Source organism: Natator depressus, chromosome 7, assembly GCF_965152275.1.
Source record: "Natator depressus isolate rNatDep1 chromosome 7, rNatDep2.hap1, whole genome shotgun sequence".
Taxonomy (NCBI): domain Eukaryota; kingdom Metazoa; phylum Chordata; order Testudines; family Cheloniidae; genus Natator; species Natator depressus.
The window spans coordinates 41,515,567-41,541,225 of NC_134240.1; the positions used below are offsets into that span (position 1 = coordinate 41,515,567).

Consider the following 25,659-nt stretch of genomic DNA (forward strand, 5'->3'; position numbering starts at 1 on the left):
CACCCCACACTAGAATCTATATGGGGTAACGTCAAACAATTACAACCCATACCTGACGGGGACCATATCCCACTTCCCACACTTCTGGACTTCAAACAACCCCCCAACCTCACCAAGGTCATCATTACAAGAAAGCTACCGGCAGAACAGGACACACTAACTAAAAGTGGCACGAGAGCCTGCCAGAGCAGCAGATACAAAACCTGTAGACATCTCTCCACTGCTACGATGATCAATACGCGCCACAGCACATCTTTCAAGATCAACGGGCCCCACACATACCTATTGCAACCTGTGGTGTACCTCATCCAGTGCATCAAAGGCCCCCATGACAACTAGGTGGATGAAAGCGGACAATCACTATGCTCTCGAATAAACTCACACAGAGAAATGATAAAAGACAAAAACACAATATCATCCATGGACAAACACTTTTCACAATGCAACATACTGACCTCTCAGTCCTTTTCCTCAAACGAAACCTGCGTAATACCTTCAAAAGACAACCATTGGAACTTAAATTCATAACTCTGCTAGAAACTAAAAACCACAGACTTAAAGACACTGGTTTTATGGCTCTTTACCACAATTTGTAACACACTCTACTGCCTGTTAACCCTTAATTGCCCACTTCATTTTAAGTGGACTCCTACCACATGTGTGCACCCCTTATGCTTAACTAATCTGTCCCACTTTGTAATTAGCTTAGATGAACTGGTTACCTTCCTCAGACCTGAAGGAGAGCTGTGTGAAGCATAAAAGCTTGTCCCTTCCACCACCAAAAGTTAGGCCGATAAAAGCTTACCTCACGTATCTTGTCTCTCTCACAGGCAGAGAGAGACAGGTTCCTGTTTTATCAGACACAGCAGCCTTCCGGTAGACCTCTCAGAGGTCCACTTCTACCCTTACATGCATATTGGGTGAGACTATATATATCTGTACTTTCTTACTGGGTACGATCATAATTGGGTGCCCCCAACCATATAAATGGAGAGTTCCCATCCAAATTATGGCAAGCATAAACATTTCCCTCTGCTTATAGACTCTGCATTATTAAGCATGTATTTCTGAACGACTGATTTAATATGCGGAGACCCTCTAATGTTTTAAACATGGATTATATGCCACTGCTGTAAGTAATGAGAACAAGCTCTTCAAAATACCAAAAAATTCTGTTGGATGCCGCTCACTCATCTTGACCTTGAGAGATACAGAAACTCTGTATTATGGGACTAGGGTCCCATAGGGGAAATCATAAATGCATTTAAAATATTTCCTTGTTCACTTCCAATGTATGAAGCTATGAAAATGTAGAAGGGGAAGCGGTTCTGTAATATGACATAGTTGGGATTTTACTTAATGAAAAATCAATTAAGTCAAATTAATCAAATGAAAGCATCAATATATTAAACATTAGAGATGGACCCAGGCTGCAAAGTTTGAATTCTGATCTGAACTTCACCAGAGTTTTGGATGTTCAGATCCAGGGTTCTGATCCCATTTCTATTGAAAACATAATTTTGAATGTTTACATCTTTTTGTCACTTGAGGTTTTCAGTGTCTACCCAGAATCATTTCCAAAATGATTAACTCAGACTCAGAACTGTGCTTAGGAAATTTGTTAAATGTCATGAAGCAACTATGAAAGTTTTGATAAATTTTATATTGCCTAACTTGAAGCCATTTTAAACACAAGGTTCCCCTACTTTGTTATTTTTCTATGCTTGAGTTAAGGTTTTATGGGAGAACTCATTTAGTAAAATAATATATATGGAGACCACAGGACTACTGAGAAAACATTCAACCTTTTGAGATAAACCAGACCCTCATCCCGTAAGACACAGCTGCTCTTCACTCAAGGGCAAGATGAGACAGTGAATCCAAAGACTTTTTAAAAATTTAATTTATTTATTTAATGGGGAAGTTTTAACAAGTTTACAAATCATTTGCCATGTAAATAGCAGAGACAAAATGATAATCATTGCAACAGTGAGCTTTTATTTAGAAACAAGGCATTCAAAATTGCATTTGTAAACAGAACTCTTCACATATATCACAGGACATGAGGGCAATAAAGGATGATAGAATAGCAGGGGGTCAGGAAGGAAGGAATAAAGGATGATAGAATAGCAGGGGGTCAGGAAGGAAGGAAACAACTTGTTCCAGCACAAGTAGACATTATTTTTGAAAAGCAAAATACGAAATTAAAGAGACTTAGAATTAGCTTCACTTTTTATCATATACAGGTTAATTGTGATAATCCAACTCTATTAACATATATGCTGATCACACGCATAGTCTGTGGTACTTTTTAAGATAAATTCTGAGTGTGATATGGGTCATTATTTTCAGACACTGAAGCCTAGGATTTTACTATCAACTTCACGGACACTGATATTCCATTATTTACATCATTAGCAATTCTAAAATAACTGTCTTACTTAGACTGCCATGCATGTCAAAAGGGAGCAAACACTCATATTTTAAAAGTGAAATGGCATGTCTGTTCAGCTTGAGTGAAATCAAACAAGACAAAAAACACAAATGAGTGATTTTGAATGTATTCGTCTTCACACTTACCCAGAACTCTGCTTTGCCGTTGCCCTTCTTGCATCTCTCTGCCAAGACTGATACCCCTACGGTCACCTCGGACAGTGGGTCTTCTGCTGCCTTCATGAGAACAATTTGAATGACACGTCCTTCATAGATGTGGGCATCAAAGGAAGATTTCCATTCTGGGTACATGGTGGGTTTCCTCTGAACCAAAGTTTTCCCCCTCTCTAAAAACGGCACAGAAAGTGGGGTAAGTGATAAGTGATGGCTCTACATAGGACAATATCTGATTTGACTTTAAATGGAAAAACAACAACATTGAGATGACCCTCACTATGAAATCATAAGCAGGAGAGAACCTCAGAAAGCATGAGGTTGTGGTTGCCACCCAGGAAAGCACCAAAATATTCCAACATTGGTAAACTCTCTGATCCTTGAGAGTTATGTTTATCCACATATCAGTTATAGCACAGGCACCAGCAGTGAAAGTGCTAACGTGCATCAACTTGGATCTAGAGGGACGAGCTATATCAGACGGTAGTTCAGTGTCCATGGACATTCAGTTCAGTCTTTAGACTGTTTGCTGAAAATGCCCAGAAGGCGTAGGTTTATTGTGTGATGGGGATTAGATCACCAGCTTCTCATGTCAGGCATCCACCACTAGATGACAAATTAAGAGATGTTTAATGCTGGCCTAGTTTGAATTCCAACTGGTGGCCTGAAGCTGGTGGCCTGAAGCTGAAAAATCTCATTAACTAGTTTCCTAACCTATTCTGACATTCTTCTCACAGTTCTATTCAGAAGCAGCATAGGGAAAAGTCACCCTAAACAGTACTGTGGTCTGATCCAGTCATGATTTCTACAGCTTTCAAAGTATTGCAAGTCCTCCCTCCTCCTGTACAGCATGCATGGACTTCAATTATTATTTGTATTATCATGGTGCAGAGAAGCCTTAGTCACCGACTGGGATTCTCTTGTGCTAATGCTGTACAAACCAGAACAAGAGCACAACCCCTACCCAAAGAAGTTAGGCCATGATCTTCCTCCCATCAAAGTAACTGGGAGAAGTCCTGTTTACTCCGAGGGAAGGATTGGGCCCTTATTATCTAAACACCTTTCTGAAGCATGAATTCCAAGTTAAGTTTATATTAATTCAATAACAGTTAGTTTGATGCACTCTGCTCATTGTGATGAGCTGTCCAAACAGCAGTAAAGAATAACACCTTAGTATTTCTTTATTAGGGAATGCCTGCCAAGAACAGCATTACAAATTACAGCTTTGACAAGTAAGCTTAAGTCTGCTTGCCAAAAGGCATTCTCAAAATGTTCACAGACAGCCACCTGAATATCTCCTGCATTTTGTTATGACCTTCTGTTTTTTCTCCCTTTACTTGTATTCAAAAGCTTTTACCTGGAATTTGAAGAGTCTTGTAGACAGCTAATCACAGCAAAGGTTTCAATTAATCAAAAGTTCTTTCCAGAACTCTGCACTCTCTATAGCTACTATGAAGGTTTTTAGATAAACAGATGGTGAGAGTAACGATAGAAAGCCCTAAGTTAGACAGAACTTTTATTATAATCCTAAAGGATCTTCTCATACCCATGTTTTTCTTCTCCAACATCACTATCATCTTTCAAACAAAAGATAGGAATGACTAACTGGAGATATACATGGTTGTACTAATTAGTTGTAAGGGTTTCTGTTCAACCATAAGACACTCCCTATAGTCTATGGGATGAGCATGCTATCTCACCATTGCTTGAAGTTTCTGCTGCACTGGGCAATAAGAAACTGGCCATCAAGACCAGGTCTTCTACATGGCACATCCAGTAGACCGGCCTAATCATCTGATTGTTAAAAACTGAATGTTGTCATCAGAAAGCACAGTACTATAGAATGTTGCCCCTGGAACATCAGAAAAAGTACATTAATGGAGAGAACCTTCAACCCCGTAGGGGTTACAGTGGACGAGAAGCTGGATATGAGTCAACAGCGTGCCCTTGTTGCCAAGAAGGCCAATGGCATTTTGGGCTGTGCAAGTAGGGGCATTGCCAGCAGATCGAGGGACGTGATCGTTCCCCTCTATTCAACGTTGTTGAGGCCTCATCTGGAGTACTGTGTCCAGTTTTGGGCCCCACACTACAAGAAGGATGTGGAAAAATTGGAAAGCGTCCAGCGGAGAGCAACAAAAATGATTAGGGGACTGGAACACATGACTTATGAGGAGAGGCTGAGGGAACTGGGATTGTTTAGTCTGCGGAAGAGAAGAATATGGGGGGATTTGATAGCTGCTTTCAACTACCTGAAAGGGGGTTCCGAAGAGGATGGATCTAGACTGTTCTCAGTGGTAGCTGATGACAGAACAAGGAGTAATGGTCTCAAGTTGCAGTGTGGGAGGTTTAGGTTGGATATTAGGAAAAACTTTTTCACTAGGAGGGTGGTGAAGCACTGGAACGCATTACCTAGAGAGGTGGTGGAATCTCCTTCCTTAGAAGTTTTTAAGGTCAGGCTTCACGAAGCCCTGGCTGGGATGATTTAGTTGGGGATTGGTCCTGCTTTGAGCAGCGGGTTGGACTAGATGACGTCCTGGGGTCCCTTCCAACCCTGATATTCTATGATTCTATGATTCAATATAAAGAGAAATATATGCACCTGTCATAAATATAAAGGGTCGGGTAACCACCTTTCTGTATACAGAACTATAAAATCCCTCCTGGCCAGAGACAAAACCCTTTCACCTGTAAAGGTTTAAGAAGCTAGGATAACCTAACTGGCACCTGACCAAAATGACCAGTGAGGAGACAAGTTACTTTCAAAGCTGGAGGTTGGGGGGGAAACAAAGGGTCTGTCTGTCTGTGTGATGCTTTTGCTGGGACCAGGTCAGGAATGCTCTTAAGAACTTCTGTTCAGTTAGTAAGTAATCTAGCTAGAAACGCGTTAGATTTCCTTTTGTTCAAATGGCTGGTAAATAAGCTGTGCTGAATGGAATGTAAATTCCTGTTTCTGTGTCTTTTTGTAACTTAAGGTTTTGCCTAGAGGGATTCTCTATGTTTTGAATCTGATTACCCTATAAGGTATTTACCTTCCTGATTTTATAGAGGTGATTCTTTTACTTTTTCTTTAATTAAAATTCTTCTTCTAAGATCCTGATTGCTTTTTCATTGTTCTTAAGATCCAAGGGTTTGGGTCTGTGTTCACCTATGCAAATTGGTGAGGATTTTTATCAAGCCTTCCCCAGGAAAGGGGGTGTAGGGCTTGAGGGGATATTTTGGGGGGAAGACATCTCCAAGTGGGCTCTTTCTCTGTTCTTTATTTAAACAAGCTTGGTGGTGGCAGCATAGGATTCAAGGACAAGGCAAAGTTTTCGTGTTCATGCATATTGACTCTGTGTGACTCGGCCAGAGGGCTGAGCCACTGAAGACCCACCTGACAAGGGCTAGAGCTGACATGGGGTTGGGGGGGGGCACACCATGAAGAGAGGGTGTGCAGGTTCGCAGTCACCTGACAGGAGGCTCTCAACCCCCCTGGTGAGCCTCTTTTTTCCAACCCCATTAAAACAGTATTTTCAAAGGGAGGTTGCTGGATCTTGTTCTGAGTCACCTTACTGCCTGTGACCCTAAGAACCACTCAATGCCAACTGACAAAAGGGTTCATTGTTCTGTAACAGTAACTTCTGACTGGCTTGACAAACTCACTACACCCACCACATTGCACAAATACTATGAAAGCAAAGACCATCAGATGAGGTCTCTACTAAAAGCTTATGTCATACTGATCCTCATAATCATTGAGAGATGTATGTAGGATTGATATTTACAGAGCTGTGTATATGTGTGTGTGTACACACACACACACACACATATGTTTGAAAGACTGAATCAATACAGGCTTAACAAGCAGGTTTTGACCCGACAAAGGATGTGTACGTCTGCCTTGTAAGCTAATACAATGGAAGCCTGTTTGCATATGACATGGAGTGGATGGGAACAGCAACATGAGGATGTGAAGGCAACATGGAGTCAGCACACATGGGAATAAACCACAATTGTCATTCTGACTCTGGGGACAAAACAATGAACTTTGGGGATACAAGGGGAAGGCAAAAAGGACACCTTTTTGTCCTTCACTGAGAAAGCAAAAAGGTCAGTGCTTTTTCAATTCATGAGAGAGGGATCCCAGCCATGTTGGCTGGAGACGTTGAGAAATTACTTCAGCTGAAAAACTACTTTAGACAAAGGTTTTAGGCTGATGAAGTTAAGTTGGGACTTTATGAAGTGTGTTTCTGTTTCCATGATTATCTTTACTCACTAAATGTTAGCCTTTTGATAATAAACTTATGATTGTTCTCACTATAAGTATCTCTCTATGGTGTAATATTATAGTTGAATCAAAGAAGCTCATGTGTGTACTGCTTCCTTGGAGGACAGCTTACCTGGGAATTTCTGAGTGTGTCCAGTGGCTAAGTGCTGGCCATACAGGGGAATGCTTCAAGAGGGTTTGGGGACTGGCATGCATCTAGGCCCTGGTTGTCATGGGAGACTTCAATCACCCTGATATCTGCTGGGAGAGCAATACAGCGGTGCACAGACAATCCAGGAAGTTTTTGGAAAGTGTAGGGGACAATTTCCTGGTGCAAGTGCTGGAGGAACCAACTGGGGGAGAGCTCTTCTTGACCTGCTGCTCACAAACTGGGAAGAATTAGTAGGGGAAGCAAAAGTGGATTGGAACTTGGGAGGCAGTGACCATGAGACGGTCGAGTTCAGGATCCTGACACAAGGAAGAAAGAAGAGCAGCAGAATACGGACCCTGGATTTCAGAAAAGCAGACTTTGACTCCCTCAGGGAACTAATGGGCAGGATCCCCTGGGAGAATAACATGAGGGTGAAAGGAGTCCAGGAGAGCTGGCTGTATTTTAAAGAATCCTTATTGAGGTTGCAGATGTGTAGAAAGAATAGTAAATATGGCAGGTGACCAGCTTGGCTTAACAGTGAAATCCTTGCTGATCTTAAACACAAAAAAGAAGCTTACAAGAAGTGGAAGGTTGGACAAATGATCAGGGAAGAGTATAGAAATATTGTTCACGCATGCAGGAGTGAAATCAGGAAGGCCAAATCACACTTGGAGTTGCAGCTAGCTAGGGATGTTAAGAGTAACAAGAAGGGTTTCTTCAGGTATGTTGGCAACAAGAAGTCAGTCAAGGAAAGTGCGGGCCCCTTACTGAATGAGGGAGGCAACTTAGTGACAGAGGATGTGGAAAAAGCTAATGTACTCAATGCTTTTTTTGCCTCTGTCTTCACAAACAAGGTCAGCTCCCAGATTGCTGCACTGGGCAGCACGGCATGGGGAGGAGGTGACCAGCCCTCTGTGGAGAAAGACTATTTAGAAAAGCTGGACGAGCACAAGTCCATGGGGCTGGATGCGCTGCATCCGAGGGTGCTAAAGCAGAGCCATTAGCTATTATTAGTTATTATTGTGATTGCAGAGCCATTAGCTATTATCTTTGAAAACTCATGGCGATCGGGGGAGGTCCCAGATGACTGGAAAAAGGCTAATGTAGTGCCCATCTTTAAAAAAGGGAAGGAGGATGATCCAGGGAACTGCAGGCCAGTCAGCCTCATCTCAGTCCCTGGAAAAATCATGGAGCAGGTCCTCAAGGAATCAATTCTGAAGCACTCAGAGGAGAAGAAAGTGATCAGGAACAGTCAGCATGGATTCACCAAGGGCAAGTCATGCCTGACTAACCTAATTGCCTTCTATGATGAGATAACTGGCTCTATGGATGAGGGGAAAGCAGTGGATGTGTTGTTCCTTGACTTTAACAAAGCTTTTGATACGGTCTCCCACAGTATTCTTGCCAGCAAGTTAAAGAAGTATAGGCTGGATGAATGGACTATAAGGTGGATAGAAAACTGGCTAGATTGTCGGGCTCAACGGGTAGTGATCAATGGTTCCATGTCTAGTTGGCGGCCGGTATCAAGCAGAGTGCCCCAAGGGTCAGTCCTGGGGCTGGTTTTGTTCAATATCTTCATTAATGATCTGGAGGATGGCGTGGACTGCACCTGCAGCAAGTTTGCAGATGACACTAAACTGGGAGGAGTGGTAGATACGCTGGAGGGTAGGGATAGGATACAGAGGGACCTCGACAAATTAGAGGATCGGGCCAAAAGAAATCGGATGAGGTTCAACAAGGACAAGTGCAGAGTCCTGAACTTAGGACGGAAGAATCCCATGCACTGCTACAGACTAGGGACCGAATGGCTAGGCAACAGTTCTGCAAAAAAGGACTTAGGGGTTACAGTGGACGAGAAGCTGGATATGAGTCAACAGTGTGCCCTTGTTGCCAAGAAGGCCAATGGCATTTTGGGATGTATAAGTAGGGGCATTGCCAGCAGATCGAGGGACGTGATCGTTCCCCTCTATTCAACATTGGTGAGGCCTCATCTGGAGTACTGTGTCCAGTTTTGGGCCCCACACTACAAGAAGGATGTGGAAAAATTGGAAAGCGTCCAGCGGAGGGCAACAAAAATGATTAGGGGGCTGGAGCACATGACTTATGAGGAGAGGCTGAGGGATCTGGGATTGTTTAGTCTGCAGAAGAGAAGAATGAGGGGGGATTTGATAGCTGCTTTCAACTACCTGAAGGGGGGTTCCAAAGAGGGTGGATCTAGACTGTTCTCAGTGGTACCAGATGACAGAACAAGGAGTAATGGTCTCAAGTTGCAGTGGGGGAGGTTGAGGTAGGATGTTAGGAAAACGTTTTCACTAGGAGGGTGGTGAAGCACTGGAACGCATTACCTAGGAAGGTGGTAGAATCTCCTTCCTTAGAGGTTTTTAAGGTCAGGCTTGACAAAGCGCTGGCTGGGATGATTTAGTTGGGGATTGGTCCTGCTTTGAGCAGGGGGTTGGACTAGATGACCTCCTGAGGTCCCTTCCAACTCTGATATTCTATGATTCTAGGCACACAAGGGCTGGCAGAGCTCTGAGGAGATTGTTTGGGTAGCTAACACCCAGTTAAGCACAAAGAAGTCTCTCTCTTCTACTGAAGCAGGAAGGTAACAAGGTGACTCACAATTCTGGGTACCCCGAGAAAGCATCATACTGCCCCACCCTGGTGTGTTGTTACTTGACCCTACAGCAGAGCAGCTGAGTAGGACCACACTCTGTGCAGAACCAGTCACTGCATCTCCAAAAAAACCCCAAAAAACCCAACAAGGTTCAAGAGGCTTCAGAGAAGAGCAATGAGACTGATCAAAGGCCTGGAAAAAAACCTCTCATGAAGAGAGATTGAAAAAATTGGGATTGTTTATTTTAGAAAGGAGACAAGTAAGAGACATGGTAAAAGTACATAAAATCAGGAGTGCCTGTTCGTCCTGTCACAGAACAGGAACAAGGGGATGTGCAAGGAACTGGAATGGTTAAGACATTCAAAACGGAGAGAAGGAAACACTTTCACACAGCACGTGGAATTTACTGCGACAGGAAATCACTGAGGCCAAGGATTTAGCAAGATTCAAAAAAGGATTGGATATTTATGCAGGTAACAAGAATATTCAGTTATAGTTAATTTTAACAATTTTTTGGGAGAGATGTAAAACCTCATTTGTCAGGTCTTAAGACAATCTCTACCGATTATAGATTGTGGAGAAGATTATCCCACATCTGCCTACTATGTGGTTTCTTGTTATTTCTCTAGTGCTGGCAACTGTCAGAGATAGAATAATGGCCCTTGGGTCTGATATGGCATAGCAATTCCTATGATTTTACTGCCCACTCAATGCAGCTATTATGAGCAACCACTAGATAAATATCATAGGAAGAAATGGGCCTAAATTCTTGTGATAGGAAGACAGTTTCTACAGGTCTCTAAATCCTTCAAAAACGTTAAATCTTTTTTGTTTAGTACAGCCATACTGTACTAATTTAATTCTGAAATGAAGGTCAAAGAACTTGTCTTCCCCCACCCCATAGGTAATTATTATTGTTTGTGTTGCATTAACATGTCATAGGGACATGTTCACATGGAGTATAATTAACTCCAAACAAATTAATTCCTATCAAGAACCCTTGGTGATGATGATAAACCAAATTTCCCACTAACATATATTTAACTTAACACACTGCAGCCATTTACTGTCCTGCATTTGAGAAAAAGGGCTCTCATCCCAATGCAATTTAGAGTGCTCTTCCAGGACACCACAGTTCTCCCCAAACTTTCAGGTAAGCATATTTTACCAATTAGCATGCAGAGAGCGGATTTGCAAACGTTAGCTCATTAGCTAGTCACCACAACAACCTATGCAAATAGGACAATTAGAAAGTTTTGCCACATACATTTCTTTTTTGTAGAGAAATAGGACATTAATAAGGAAGGATTTGATCCTGCAAAGTGCTGAGCAATCTGGGCCACATCCAGCAAAAGCATGGACTCCACAGAAGTCAATGGAACTTCTCACTTTTCTTTAAGTGAAGCCAACACACCTAAGTGCTTTGCAGGATCAGGACAAGAGTGCTCAGCACCTTGCAGGACTGAGTCTTGAGTCCTGCAGCCCTGCCACAGCACGTGTGTAGAATATGTAATTTCTAAAGCATATTCAAGTCTAGAAATGTGTCAGTCATTACTGTACCTGTTGTCAAGGCTTCTTTCATCTTTATAGCGCAGAAGGGCTGCAGCTGCTCCCCTTCATTCTGCACTGGTCCCAGCTCAAATGAGTTGAAAGATATCCTTAAGAAGGGAGCCATTGCTCACAACAGTGGCACAAACCTAGGTGAACAAAAGAAAATACAAATCCTAAAATAAAAAATTGGGTTGAAGCAAATAAGAAAACCAAAATCTAATACGAGGTGCCTCAATCAAAGTGACCCCAAATCCAGTCTCTAAATTTGCCCTTACAACTTTTGCTAATGCATCTATTTGAATGTGCAAAACTTGCATGGTAAAAATTTAAGGGCACTTTTTGAGAGCACGACCGCAGAACTGAAGTAGATTATAATAAAGCCACATTATTAGATATTGCTAAGAGGATATTTTAACCAGACACAAGTTTGAAGAGACCTCCTTCCCAGTATGTCCAATTCACAGTCACAACCTCTTCAGCCCCTTTGAATACATAAGGCTGTGCAGCATATTGTTAATAGATTAACTTTGACAAGCTCCATACCAATAGAAGCGCTTAGTTAATGAATTAACTAAGCGCTTCTATTGGTATGGAGTTTAACATCAAAGGTACAGAAACACTCAACGTAGACCTCTATGAGCTACAAAACTGAACTGTAACCCAAATATATTGACCTTACGTGTGCATTAAACTTGTTGAGCTTCCACTGCCTTGAATGCATTTATCTGTTAAGACTAACAAAGTTATGATTTTTTTTGGAAGCACTTATGTGATCTGACAAAGTGGATGTGACCAACTATCGTGTGGCATGTTGGCTCACTTGGCATAATCAGAGATGTTCACTTTTTAAAAAGTGCTTTCTTCCAGTTGGAAGTTTCTCTTAGAAGTTTGCCTGCTCTACTCCTGGGGGAATTCTGCGCCACTGTGTATGCACAGAATTTATGTCCCCTGCAGATTTCTTTACTTCCCCACAGAAAAATGTCTTTCTGATAGGGAAGCCACAAGAGCAGACATGTGACCCTCTCCAGCAGCATGGTTCGAGTGCCCAGGGCAGCCGGCAGAGACGTAAAATCACCATGGGGCAGAGGGTGGGACTGGGGAAGACCCGGCTGGTGGCTCCTACCCAGCGCCAGCTGCTAGTCCTGGCTTGACAGGACAGGACTTCCTCTTCCCCTGCACAGCATCCAGAGCTGGGTCAGACCCACCCCCAGATTTCTCTCCCAGATGCAGGAAGCTCTACAAACTCACTCCCCCCACACCCACTTCCTGCGCCCATCACTCCTCAGCTCCAAGGGGAGGGATTCCTGTACAGGTAGCTGCTCCCCCATCTGCCCAACCCCCATGCATCCAGACACCCTCATACTTAGACCCTCCTGCTGAGCCTCACCCCACCTGCACTCAGAACCCCCACGATGAACTCCACTCCCTCTGCACCTGGACCACCCTGACGAGCCACCCATACCTGGATCCCCACCTCACCTAGCCCCAACCAGCTGCACCTGGATCCCCACCCCAGTGAGCCCCACTTCCTCAGCATCTGGACCCTCCACTGAGCCCCCCACACCCACACTCCCCCCGCCGAGCTCTATCCCCCCCACACCAAGACCTCATCCTGCTGAGCGCCAACCACATTCACCTAGACCCCCCTGCAGAGTCCCCTTACCGTTGCATTCAGAACCCCCCCAACAAGCCTCTGTGCATCCAGATCCCCCCAGCACCCAGATCCCCCACTGAGATGCCCACATCCAGATTGCCCCACACAGAACTATCAACCCACACCTGGATCCCTCTCCACCCCCCCCCCCAAGCCCGTCCACACTTGGATCCTGCCTTGCTGAGCCTGCCTGCTCACACCTGGTACACCTAGCATGGAGGGGCAGGGCCCTAGGATGCTTCTGGGGCAGGCCCGGTCCTTTCACTGTGTCAGGGTTGGGTGCAGCCTCACCGCTGAGTCAATGTCTGGGGGGAGGGAAGGGGGGAGCTGCACAGTGATCTCCCACCTCCATGCAGCCAGTGGCCTGTGCTCCCCAATGCCATGATGGAGCCTCCACATTTATTTGACAAATAAAATTTGCAGAATTTTAAAATATTGTGTGCAGAATTTATTATTATTATTTTTTGGTGCAGAATTTAATTTTTTGGTGTAGCATGCCCCCAGTAGTAGTGCTCTACCTACCCCTTTAATCCAAACATCCAAGGACTGAAGGTGACAAACCTTGTCTTACATAACTGTTTCATTAATCATGGGAATACAGAACGCCTTCTCTTCTAGTTGCTATGCGGTCCTGCCAAGGCACAGCTACATTGCCAATTCTCTGTGCAACCTCAAGAGGTAGTCAATACAGAAAGGGACATAACTTCTGTCATTTAATACATTGCCTCCATTTGCAGAAGCACTAATGAACTGCTGAATCTACAGTAAGATTTCCTACATTGTTTTGGAAAGATCTGTCTTGACTAGTCAGGATAATTCCTCCTGCCAAACAGTGTTAAATAATCACTGAATACAGGTGCCTTTTCAACATTAAAAACATGCTGTTTGAATAAGTGGCCCATACATCACTAGTCCATGTTTACTTTCGCACTTTGCTACATGCTTAGTACAGAAATATTTCCTTCACATTCTTGCTTTCATCTTTTCCAGTAACACTGATTCATTCATTATTACTCCAAGACTTTTCGCCTATTCAGTTATCGCTACGGCAGCTTTGCAAAAGGTACCTTTAAATATAGACTTCAGACTATATATACATTTCTATCATTTTCTTTGGCTTTAAGCTAGTTCTGAGGAGTTTAGAACATTACAACTTCAGTAGAGGTCTAGCCATCAGCTCAAGCTCAACATGACTAAAACAGGGGTTTTAATCTATCTCCTCTCTCGATCACTGTGGACACCATCACCATTTACCTGTCACTCAGGCCCATAGTTTGGGTGTCATCTTGACTTAGCCTGTATGTGAAGGCCTAGAGAGAGAGGTCCATTTCTAAATCTTGCTGTTTCTTTCTTCATAACATCTGTATATTATAGCGTTTCCTATCCATCTAAGTCAGTTAAAACTCTCATACAGTCTCTTATCTCATGTCTCAATTATTGCTACATCCTTTTTTCTGTCCACCGAGTTCACAACTAAACCTTGAGTACTCAATGTTTGTTTTATCCTTCACAGAGACACTGATAAAAAAAAACTAAATACAACTATGAATTGTTTTGAAATAATGGAGAGACGAAGAACCCGAAACTGTCAACACTCCTCTGATTCAGGAAGAATAAAGAAAATAAATCTAAAATTAATTTATGGTCCTGAGGTCTGAAAATTCATAATACAATGGAACACCACGCTGAGTAATCATAGAAAAAGTTTTGTTTGCTTACCTAGTTTTATTGTTAAATGAGGTTTCCTTTCTAAAGGGACATTGGAGGACATGGAGGCTGCCGTGAAAAGAAAAACCATTTATTGGTCTGTCATTACATTTTACATTTCTTCTGTTAGGGAATTGAGACCTGATTCTGATCTCACCTACACTATTCTAAATCAACACTAACTCCATTGTGTAAAACTGGCGTGAACAAGATCAGAATCATGCCCTTCATGTTTGAAATCTAGAACTTACCAGTGCACTCTAATGAACGTTTTAACTTAAGATTCTTCAGTAATCCGGATTTTAGGTCAGGAGACCTGTGTTCTATTCATGACACTGCTGCTGACCTGTTTGGTGACCTTGTGCAAGTCACTAGGCCTAGCTGTGCCTCGGTTTCCCCATCTGTAAAATGGGAATAACAACACTGACTTCCTTTATAAAGCTCTTTGAGATCTAGTGATGAAAAGTGCTATATAAGAGATAAGTGTTCAGGGTCCTGAATTTCAGAGGTTAGCTGCTCAGCACTTCTGCAAAAGTCAGACCACATTAAGATTTATTTTTTGAAAAATAAATTAAAACAATGAGGCACCCCAAATTAAGTCACTTAAATTTGAAAATTTAGGTTAGGATTTTGCAAAGCTTGGAAAATCTAACTTGGCTTCCACTGAGCTATCATTTTCTGATAGGTCATTGTAACTGAACAGATATCCAGCGATATGTTCAATTCATACCATCATTATATGTTGCAAGGTTTCAAATCCTCAGAAATAAACTTAAATGTCAAAGTGGTTTATTTTTCTAGGTTAGGAAAACAATCCAATTTAAAAAAATTAAGCAACATAGGGTTTGCAGACAAGATATAACAACTGGTGCTTCAAGTCTCATGTCCTGCCTCAAGCAGTGGCCACCAACTTGATGCTTCAGTTAAAAAAAAGGGGGGGTGTGTGTGTGTGCGTGTGTAAAAAAGCCATAATGCACTTAGCCAATTGTGTATGTGTGTGATGGGTGGGGAGGAATTTCATCCTGAACCCTGCAATTATGAGCTCATTACTTTTGTCTTAGCAAGCCTAATAAAAGTTATCACTCATCAAATTATCCAGCTCCTTTTAAAATTCAGCTCCAGCAGGAGAGTTTGATCTCCTGGACCTCTGATTCCCACAGGCTGACTCCAAGCTCTGAAAAATTATTTCCTGTTATTGGCTTTAAATTTACCCAGCATTAATTTCAGCAAGTGACCCCTTGTTCAAGTGTGCCAGCATAAGAGAGGATGGATGAGATTTTAACTATACTTACACCATTCTTTAAAGAACCTCAACTACTTTCCCTCTCCTCTCCCCTTCAATGCTAATTAATTCTGTTTTTTACAGTCTCATATGTACTTCTATCTCCGTTGACCTTCTTTGGACCTTTACAATTTTATTAACTAGAGAGAGGGGCATAGTTTTCAATTGCAAGTAATGTGTCAGTTTGACCCGATCAAACTAAATTTTCCAAGTGTGGTAGTGTTTTGCCTTTAGTTAGATTCACTATCAATTATATTGCAAGCTATTGAGGACAAGCACTTTGTTTTCATATTTGTACTCGTACATAGTTGTGACTGGCTGACTGTTAGCAAAATATAAATGCTGCTAAATAATACATTTCCCTGGAAAACAAATGAGGTTCACTAATTTGTAATTCCCAGGGTTCCTCTTGGCTCTGGTCCCTCCCCACCCGTCCTGCACAGGCACTAAATTCTTCAGGAACAGTTGCTATTTTCAAAGCTGCATTGAATAACCGTGTGAGAATCTCTTTACCACTTCTTTGTCGCACTTTATTTCCTTCAGAAACAAGAAGATCTGATGATTTATTACACTTGAGTTTCTCAAATTGCTCCATAATCAATATTCTTCCAGACTTATACGTGTGTCAAGGCCACACAATGCTCTCCAATAAGTGGTGCCTTTGGGAAAGACATTATCCCATCACTGACAGTCAAGAATGAGGCAAAATATTTCAATTAACTTTTCTACTATTTTGTTATACTCTCTGTGATAATCTAGAAGGCCTATGGTATCTTTAGGCTTCTTGGTTCTCATACACCTATGTGTGAAGAATATTGGTTTTCCCTGCTCTGGCTCTCATCAGGGTTGCCAGCTTTCACAATGTTAATGTGAATCCTTCAGTATTTGATGTTTTCTTAAATCTCCGGCTCTTGGATTCAAGAGACTCAAAGGAAGTGTAAGCCTTTGGTTTCTTAAATAGAGTTCTAGTCCTCAAAGTCATGGGATCAGCAAGGAAAGCTACCTTATTGAGGTCAGAACATGTAGGGATAAAGTGAGACAGGCTAAAAGTCAAGTAGAGTTGGACCTTGCAAAGGGAATTAAAACCAATAGTAAAAGGTTCTATAGCCACATAAGTAAGAAGAAAACAAAGAAAGAAGAAGCGGGACCGCTAAACACTGAGGATGGAGTGGAGGTCAAGGATAATCTAGGCATGGTCCAATACTTTGCCTCAGTCTTTAATAAGGCCAAAGAGAATCTTAGGGATAATGGTAGCATGACAAACGGGAATGAGGATATGGAGGTAGATATTACCATATCTGAGGTAGAAGCGAAATTCAAACAGCTTAATGGGACTAAATCGGGGGGCCCAGATAATGTTCATCCAAGAATATTAAAGGAATTGGCACCCGAAATTGCAAGCCCATTAGCAAGAATTTTTAATGAATCTATAAACTCAGGGGTTGTACCGTATGAGTGGAGAATTGCTAACATAGTTCCTATTTTTAAGAAAGGGAAAAAAAGTGATCCGGGTAATTATAGGCCTGTTAGTTTGATATCTGTAGTATGCAAGGTCTTGGAAAAAATTTTGAAGGAGAAAGTAGTTAAGGACATTGAAGTCAATGGTAAATGGGACAAAACACAATATGATTTTACAAAAGGTAGATCATGCCAAACCAACCTGTTCTTCTTTGAGAAAGTAACAGATTTTTTAAACAAAGGAAACGCAGTGCATCTAATTTACCTAGATTTCAGTAAGGCATTTGATACTGTGCCACATGGGGAATTATTAGTTAAATCGGAAAAGACGGGGATCAATAGGAAAACTGAAAAGTGGATAAGGAATTGGTTAAAGGGGAGACTACAACGGGTCCTACTGAAAGGTGAACTGTCAGGCTGGAGGGAACTTACCAGTGGAGTTCCTCAAGGATCGGTTTTGGGACCAATCTTATTTAATCTTTTTATTACTGACCTCGGCACAAAAAGTAGGAGTGTGCTAATAAAGTTTGCGGATGATACAAAGCTGGGAGGTATTGCCAATTTAGAGAAGGAAGGGATATCATACAGGAGGATCTGGATGACCTTGTAAACTGGAGTAATAGTAATAGGATGAAATTTAGTGAGAAGTGCAAGGTCATGCCTTTAGGGATTAACAACAAGAATTTTAGTTATAAGCTGGGGATGCATCAATTAGAAGTAACGGAGGAGGAGAAGGACTTTGGAGTATTGGTTGATCATAGGATGACTATGAGCCGCCATTGTGATATGGCTGTGAAAAAAGCGAATGTGGTCTTGAGTTGCATCAGGAGAGATATTTCCAGTAGGGATAAGTAGGTTTTAGTACCATTATACAAAGCACTGGTGAGACCTCACCTGGAATACTGTGTGTAGTTCTGGTCTCCCATGTTTAAGAAGGATGAATTCAAACTGGAACAGGTTCAGAGAAGGGCTACTAGGATGATCCGAGGAATGGAAAACTTGTCTTATGAAAGGAGACTCAAGGAGCTTTGAGGACTTCAATAGCTCAGACATAGATGAGAGGTTTTTCGCAGGAGTGGGTGGGTGAAATTCTGTGGCCTGCGTTGTGCAGGAGGTCAGACTAGATGATCATAATGGTCCCTTCTGACCTTAGTATCGATGAATCTATGAAAAAAGCTTGAAAATGTAAAGCATGTGCTCAGAAACCAGAGAGAAAATAAAAAGAACCCAAAATAAATTTTAAAAGTATCTCACAATTTAAGGTTTCAGAGTAGCAGCTGTGTTAGTCTGTATCCACAAACAAGAGGACTTGTGGCACCTTAGAGACTAACAAATTTATTAGAGCATAAGCTTTCATGGGCTACTGCCCACTTCATCAGATGCACTGAATGGAACATATAGGAAGAAGATACACACACAGACACAGATAAGTTGGAAGTTGCCAAACTGTGAGAGGCTAATCAATTAAGATGAGCTGCTATTAGCAGGAGAAAAAAAAACTTTTGTAATGATAATCAAGATGGCCCAATTAGACAGTTGACAAGAAGGTGTGAGGATACTTAACATGTGGAAATAGATTCATAATTAAGTCACTCATGATTTTTTGGGCCTGACTCACCACTTTCACTGGTTAGAATTGGCAATACTACTATCTGATCATCATATCATGTCTTTATCCTTTATCTTGAAATTGTACCTTACTCGACATTGTTTGTGTTCCATTTCATTTGTATTTTTCAATATTTTTAAACTACATTTTTAAGTTCTAAGCAGCCTGTGCATGTCGCTTAACCAGAGAAAGGTATAACACGATCCAATTGCTTGAAGTTGAAGCTAGACAAATGCATACTGGAAATAAGATGTACATTTTTTTAAAACCACATTTTTCCTTATAGCCTCCAAAACAAGATACAGCATACTGCCATTTATCTGAAACCCTATCATCCAAACCTCCACATTATCCAAAGTCTTTTTGTCCCCACCCCCAAAACAACTGCCTACATGCAACACTCCAGGCGGCCTGCAATGCCCCAGTTAGCCACCCTGCGGCATGCACATCTCTCCCCCAACCTCCTCGTCCCCTGTGGAATTTGTGTCATAGCTCTGGCTGTTGCAGCACTGAGGTGCCCACCCAGCTCCTTCTTCAGCGTGACCTCCATGCCCCATCCCCAGCAGCCAACAGGAACCAGTGCTGGGGTATGCATGCACTGACCCAAGCAGCCACAGAAGGACCCTGGGTGATAGGGAGTCTGCTGCCTTACTATTACTTCATAGTGGCAACAGGAAAGTCTATACCATGAAATTTAGACTGAGGCTCACAATCCGCAAGTGGCTCTTTAATACGTTTCCTCCAGCTCTTTCCTGCATATAATATTGAAACACTGTGATTTAATTATTAACCAGTCAGGATGCCTTTACTATGTTAACAACCATTTGTAGTTGGTTATTATTATATTGGTTGTAAAATAATATTCTCACAGCAATATGACTAACCAAGTATTATTATTTTATCAACTAGAATTGGTTAGTAACATAGTATAATATAATATAGAAAAACTAAGTATTTCCCATCATACTGTTTAAATATGAACATATAGTACTATAGTAAATGAAACACTGAATTCACACTCCTGTGGCTCTTTTGGGTAATGCTGATCACTGATTTGACTCTTGAACTAAGAGGTCTGAGTATCACTGGTCTATACCCTGTCCAGCTGTTTATGACTGCAAAGGAGAGTGCTGGGGGGACTGGGGCAAGAGGCTACTCTCGATTATCTGAACTCCCAATTATCCTAATAAAATCCTCTCTCCTTCACTGCCCCCTCTCACCTCCACCCCGCTATCATCCTTCGCCTCTTTCCCTCCCCATCCTCTCTCCTCCACCCCACCCTACCCCATCTTTTCCCCTCCAGTCCATCCTCCTACCTTCCCAGCTGGGTGATTTAGGCAGCCCCTGGAAAAGCGTATGAAAAAGTGTCTCTGTGTAGGCATGCATGCATGGTATGTGTGTAAGAGACTGTGTGTCTAAACTCTAAAAGAAATGTATTATTTCTTAAAAAATGAATGTTGTTGATTAGTAATTGCAGAAGAGCCAATGTATCATACATTTCTCCCCACCTTTGTCGAGCGAAATTATAAACTCTTTGTTGCAGACTCTCTCTTTTTATGTGTATGTCCAGCACTTACCACCCTGGAGCCCTGATCTTAGTTGGGGTCTCTAGGCACTAAACAACAATTGTAATATTAAATAATGTGGAATTATGTGTGTTAGTGCATGCTAGATGTGCACATATGAATACACACGTGTATCTGCATGTAGGTGTGGGAGTCAGTTTCTACAGACTTATTTATATAGGTATCATAGGCATTTCTGTGGTTGTGCTCTATGGATTTGTATTTGGGCTTCAGGAGTGGGCCTTTAATGGACCCACTGCAGCTATGATAATGTGTGGTCCTAATTCCACACATAAAATTACAATAACTTTAGTGGACAAAAAACATGGAGCTGGCTATAAAAAATGGGAAGAGGGGAGGGAAAGAATTATGAAAACCTTTCATTTTTTAAAAAAGTACCCTTTTTGACTATTTTGCTGCCAGCTCCAGCATCCTGGAACACATAAAACCTGAACTGAGCATAATACATCTGTCAAAACAGTAAATATGCCTGTTTGGGCCTTGCAGTGAAAATGAGCATGTGAGAGAGGGTGGGGGAGAACAAGCGACAGAGGGAGGGGGAATGGAGTGAGGGAGGGGTTGGGCCTCAGGGAAGGGGCAGGGCAAGGGTGTTGGGTTTTCTGGGATTAGACAGTTGGGAACCCTAATAAACAGGAGTATACTGTATTCTAAAATGCAATCAGTCACAGTATTAATAACGTTTCTCCAAACAACTAATAAATTTATGGTTCTGTTAGTTGATAATGGAGCAGTTAATATTGCCCATTACAGTATTATTTTACCAGAAAATACTGCAACTTCCGTATTATGAAATCTTGATCACTATTCTAATCAGGGGGTCTGCAGGATACTTCTTTGAATTATGACAGTATTTCAGTTAAGTTAAATTTGTAACCAAATAGACTCCACTCACTGATCATTTCCACCATGGAATGATATCCTGATTATACAAAAGCTATCTTTCACAATTAATGCAATCCCTCCAATTCTGCAAACTATCCTGTTTAAGTAGGACCCAAGAATCCTTTATCTCATTGAGCCTACAGCCGAACACATTTCCAAAATGAAAATTTTGCTGATGCATTTGAGAAGCCAAATGTTACATCTCTCTTGGTTTTGGTCTGAATCTCTGGATTTGGCATAAAGGCTATTATATTTTTTATTTCTAACAGGAAGCCTATGCTTATTAATTAGCCTAATTCAACTGAAAACTTGTTTGTCTGTACCTTATTTGACATTTACTGGGAAATATTATAGTCCAAAAAGTACAAAATGGTCAATAAATGTATGATCTTTCCTTCACTAGGTCAAAAAAGATCCATCACATCTTCTGAATCACAATTTGCACAAGCAAAATGTTTACTCTTGTAATGATAGGCTGGCAAGGTAACACTGAAGACTAGAGCTTTCAGTAGAGGGGGGGAAACTGCAGCCAGTGGGAGCCGCGACCAGCCAAACCTGCGGATGCGGCAGGTAAAGAAACTGGTTCGGCCCGCCAGGGGCTTTCCCTGAACAAGCGGCGGCCTTAGTTTGAGAACCACTGATTTAGACAAAGGATTGTGAACTCTGAGAAAGTCAGTGCATTGCAAGGGATATATTTGTTAATACTCTTTTTTGTGTGCCATACAACTACTATAAATCAAAACCTTCCCACAAAAATTGTAACAGGAATATTTTACAAATCCCTAAAACAAAATATTCTATGTTAATTTTGATCAATGGCCTGTTCCCCTCCACAACAAAAAAAGCTGTGTTTTATTCAGCTTTGCAATTACCTGGCAACACTATTTATCCCACTGGACAACTGAAAAGCACTGCTATAATGCAAATTTCCACAGTATGTCATCCAGGCACTAAGAAGACAACTCTGCCACACTGAACCTCAAGCTGATGTAGCTGGAGCTTCATTTGTTAGGATTAGGGATTCAGATGACCTCCTCAAGAAAGGAAAACAGCTTTAGTAAAAGTAACAAATCCCAGCTATACCTCACACCGTCCACTGATAAATCAATGTAAATATAATGCTAATCAAAATCTCTAATGAGGAATATGTTCTAACTGCTAGACTAGGAATTGGTTCTTTAAATGACTGTGCAAATCATCTGCCAGTACAAGACTACAGATAGTGAGTAACATGCAGTATGCATGGATAACTGGGAACCAGATGCTGTAGACTTTCACCTCTGGAGAGAGAGGTTCAAGTCCTGATTAGGTCATATGTGAAAATGAGTTGAATGGTTTAGATCCTAGTCCCTCTTGGAAAGTTAATCAGATCATTAAGTCCCCACATAGTTCAGCACAGCTGGAAAACCACTATTCAAATAAACCCAGGACTGGGACTAGCGAAGAGCTTAGATTGAGATGCATTGGCAAGGCTGGATGAAAGTTTACACTGTGCTTGTCCATGTTGTGTCTGGTTCAAGCCAGTGTTAGTCCCTAAAGTGAACATCAGCCCCATCACATGAACTTTTAGAGCATTAAATTCATAAGTACAATGTAAATATATTGAAGTATGTGTTTTCTAAGTGAACCAGTGATCTTTCCCCTTCCTGATAGCCAGATGCAAAACTGACCTTTCAAGCCCCAGATTTAGTTGTCTCCTGAAAAAATGTTTTCTTCTCCTCCCCCCCCCACCCCCGAGTGACAGTCAGCTTCACTGTGAACTCAAACACTTACTTACATGCAATCAGCTTGCCAAAACACAAAAACATACACATGGGGACAGCAAGATCCACCGCACTCCGATTGTGCTGGTATGAGCTAAGTCAGTTCAAGACTGCTGGCAAAAACAGAGGCTACCGTTGCTCTTTTATTACCAATAAAAATTAATTACTCTGGGAAGTAAACTTGCTCTCGCAACCAAAAGCAACTCTGTTTTCTTTACACACACAGGCTGTGTCTTCAGTGCCAAAAAGGGTGTGTGTTTACTGCCAGGTAACTAATATGTATTAGCTATCTTGCTGTGAAATCCAAGTGCACACAAGGGTCTGTAGTTTTTATCCACAATGTAGGTAGTCAAGGACAAGACTATTTCCTCTACCCCCCCATCTACAGCTGACCTCACCTAACTACATCATGGTAAAAGCTACAGAGACTTGTCTGCATTAGGATTTTACAGTGAGATAACTAATGTGCATTAAGTATCTTGCTGTAAAAATACCCACCTTTTTTGGCAGTAAAGACATAGCCAAAGAGACTCATTCTAATCAACAGAAATTTCTCAAAATCCCTGCAGAATACCCAATCATCTAAAATTCAGTCACATTCAAAAAACAAAAACAAAACCAAACACAACATATGCACATCTAGTCAATATACACAGTTATTGCCCAGTGTTCTCTGTGAACTAAGATCCTCCCTACGCCCTGCAACTTCACACTGGAAGAATCATGAGCATCTGAATGCTGATTCAAGCTTTTAATTACAGCATTTGACAAGACATCGAAAGGTGCTTCAAAAAGTCTACTTATGAAATAAGAAAGGGGAATTCACATTCAACTCATGAGAAATTTATTGCTGCAATGAAATATGACAGCCAAATGGCTTACCCTTAAGCCCTTGACTTAGCCTTTGGAGATGTGAGCTCTTAAGGAGACCAATGGAAGTTGCAAGTTCTATATCTCAAATATTTAAAAGCTCAATGTGTCTCTTATCTGAAATAAAAAAAAAGAGGGGAAAAATCTTTCATAACATTACTCTAGAGAAAATTGCACAGAAACTGCCATGCTGCATCAGACTACAGAGCCATGCTCAGACAGTGGCCAGTACCACATTTCACTGCAAAAGGAGTGCCACAAGCAACAACTTATGTGCTCTGTGGTAAGCTAGAGAAAAATTCTACAGCAAAAATCTACGGATTCTGCAGTGTTCTGTCAGACATTCTGAAAATTCTCCAGCAGCTTGAGGTCAGTTTTAGAAGTTGGCAGGGTAGATTTGATTTAAATTAAATGGATTTAAATCACTAGTCAGGAAGATTCGATTTCATAGATTTCTACATAAAAGTGCATTCTTGTTTGTTGTTATAACCTTAATACATATTCTTCACAATGCAGCGATAGATGAGACCCAAACTGGGTCTCTTTTACGGCCTGCTGCCATTATAAGTTTTCCCTTCTAGTGAGAGAATGGTCTGGTAGATCTCAAATCAATGAAGGCTACTCAGAAAGACCTCAAGACTTCTGGAATATGCTGTTCAAACAGTTTCACTTTTGTTTCTACTGCCTGTCCCCCTCCCTTCTCACATTTATCTCCAGACTTCTTTTCCTTGTCCAGATCTGTTCCGCCCCACCATCTTCTATTCACTGAACTTTTTGAAATTTTGCACTTTTAGAGAGAAGTAAGGGACTGTTTCCGTGTTCACAAATTTGCAGAGGGACAATCGGGTTGCGGTCTGTTATTTCTAACCTCTATATATTTATTTATTTATTTAAAACATTTTTTGCTGTTAACAAGCACATTATCTCTGGAGACACAAATCCACAGTTTGAGAACTGCAAAACTAAGCAACTCTGATGGTATCGTCTAGACTTAGCACTGAGTCCCATTGGGTAGACAGAAAGAATAACCTAAATAATCTATACAGAAGCCCCTGAAACCTCATAAAATTGGGTCCCTAATCCATGAACTACTGGAACTCATTTACAAAACTTTTCTTAAACATTACATGAATATATTATTTCATACTATAGAATTAGAATTTATAATCCCTATTCCATGATGAGATACCTTTGAGCTATAATGTATCTTAATTAAAACTATCTTTATATAGGTTTTTTCCTCAAAAAGCATTTTATCAAAAAAATTCAATTTAAATTTTAAAAAATCAGATTTTTTTTAAAATCATTGATTTTTATCCACCGTGGAAATTGGAAATTTTTACTGAATTAAATTGGAAAACAAATCAATCCATACAATCACCTTTGAATTATTAAACTTAAGGAGGGATCACATAATTTGTCCAACATTTGCTCACTAGTGAGGGCTGTTTGTGTTTCTTTGAAAATCCTCATAGAAAAATCCATCGGTGTAGTCTCAAACATTCCAAGCCATACGATATTGCCAGGTTCCCCATTACAAAGTTTGGCTAGAGCAGAAGTCTCTTCACTAACAGCAGCTGGTGGTGTGAAAGACAAGGGGTTAATGTTGTATCTTCTCCCATTCTCCAAAGTCTTTAACAGATAACGAGCTCATAAACAGCAGCACTCAAGTCAGCACT

General features: G+C 41.3%; 1 protein-coding gene across 3 annotated transcripts in view; it reads right to left on the minus strand.

Annotated features, from left to right (window-relative positions):
• Positions 1–25,659, minus strand: part of PRKCD (protein kinase C delta) — a 122,695-nt gene that overhangs the window by 42,444 nt on the left and 54,592 nt on the right. For all 3 annotated transcript variants that reach the window (XM_074958231.1, XM_074958232.1, XM_074958230.1), the window contains exons 2-3: positions 11,179–11,315; positions 2,581–2,780 (exon numbers count right to left, since the gene is read on the minus strand). In XM_074958231.1, coding sequence (XP_074814332.1) covers positions 2,581–2,780; positions 11,179–11,293 — 315 coding nt within the window. In that variant the 5' untranslated portion in view covers positions 11,294–11,315. The remainder of the gene's footprint in view (positions 1–2,580; positions 2,781–11,178; positions 11,316–25,659) is intronic.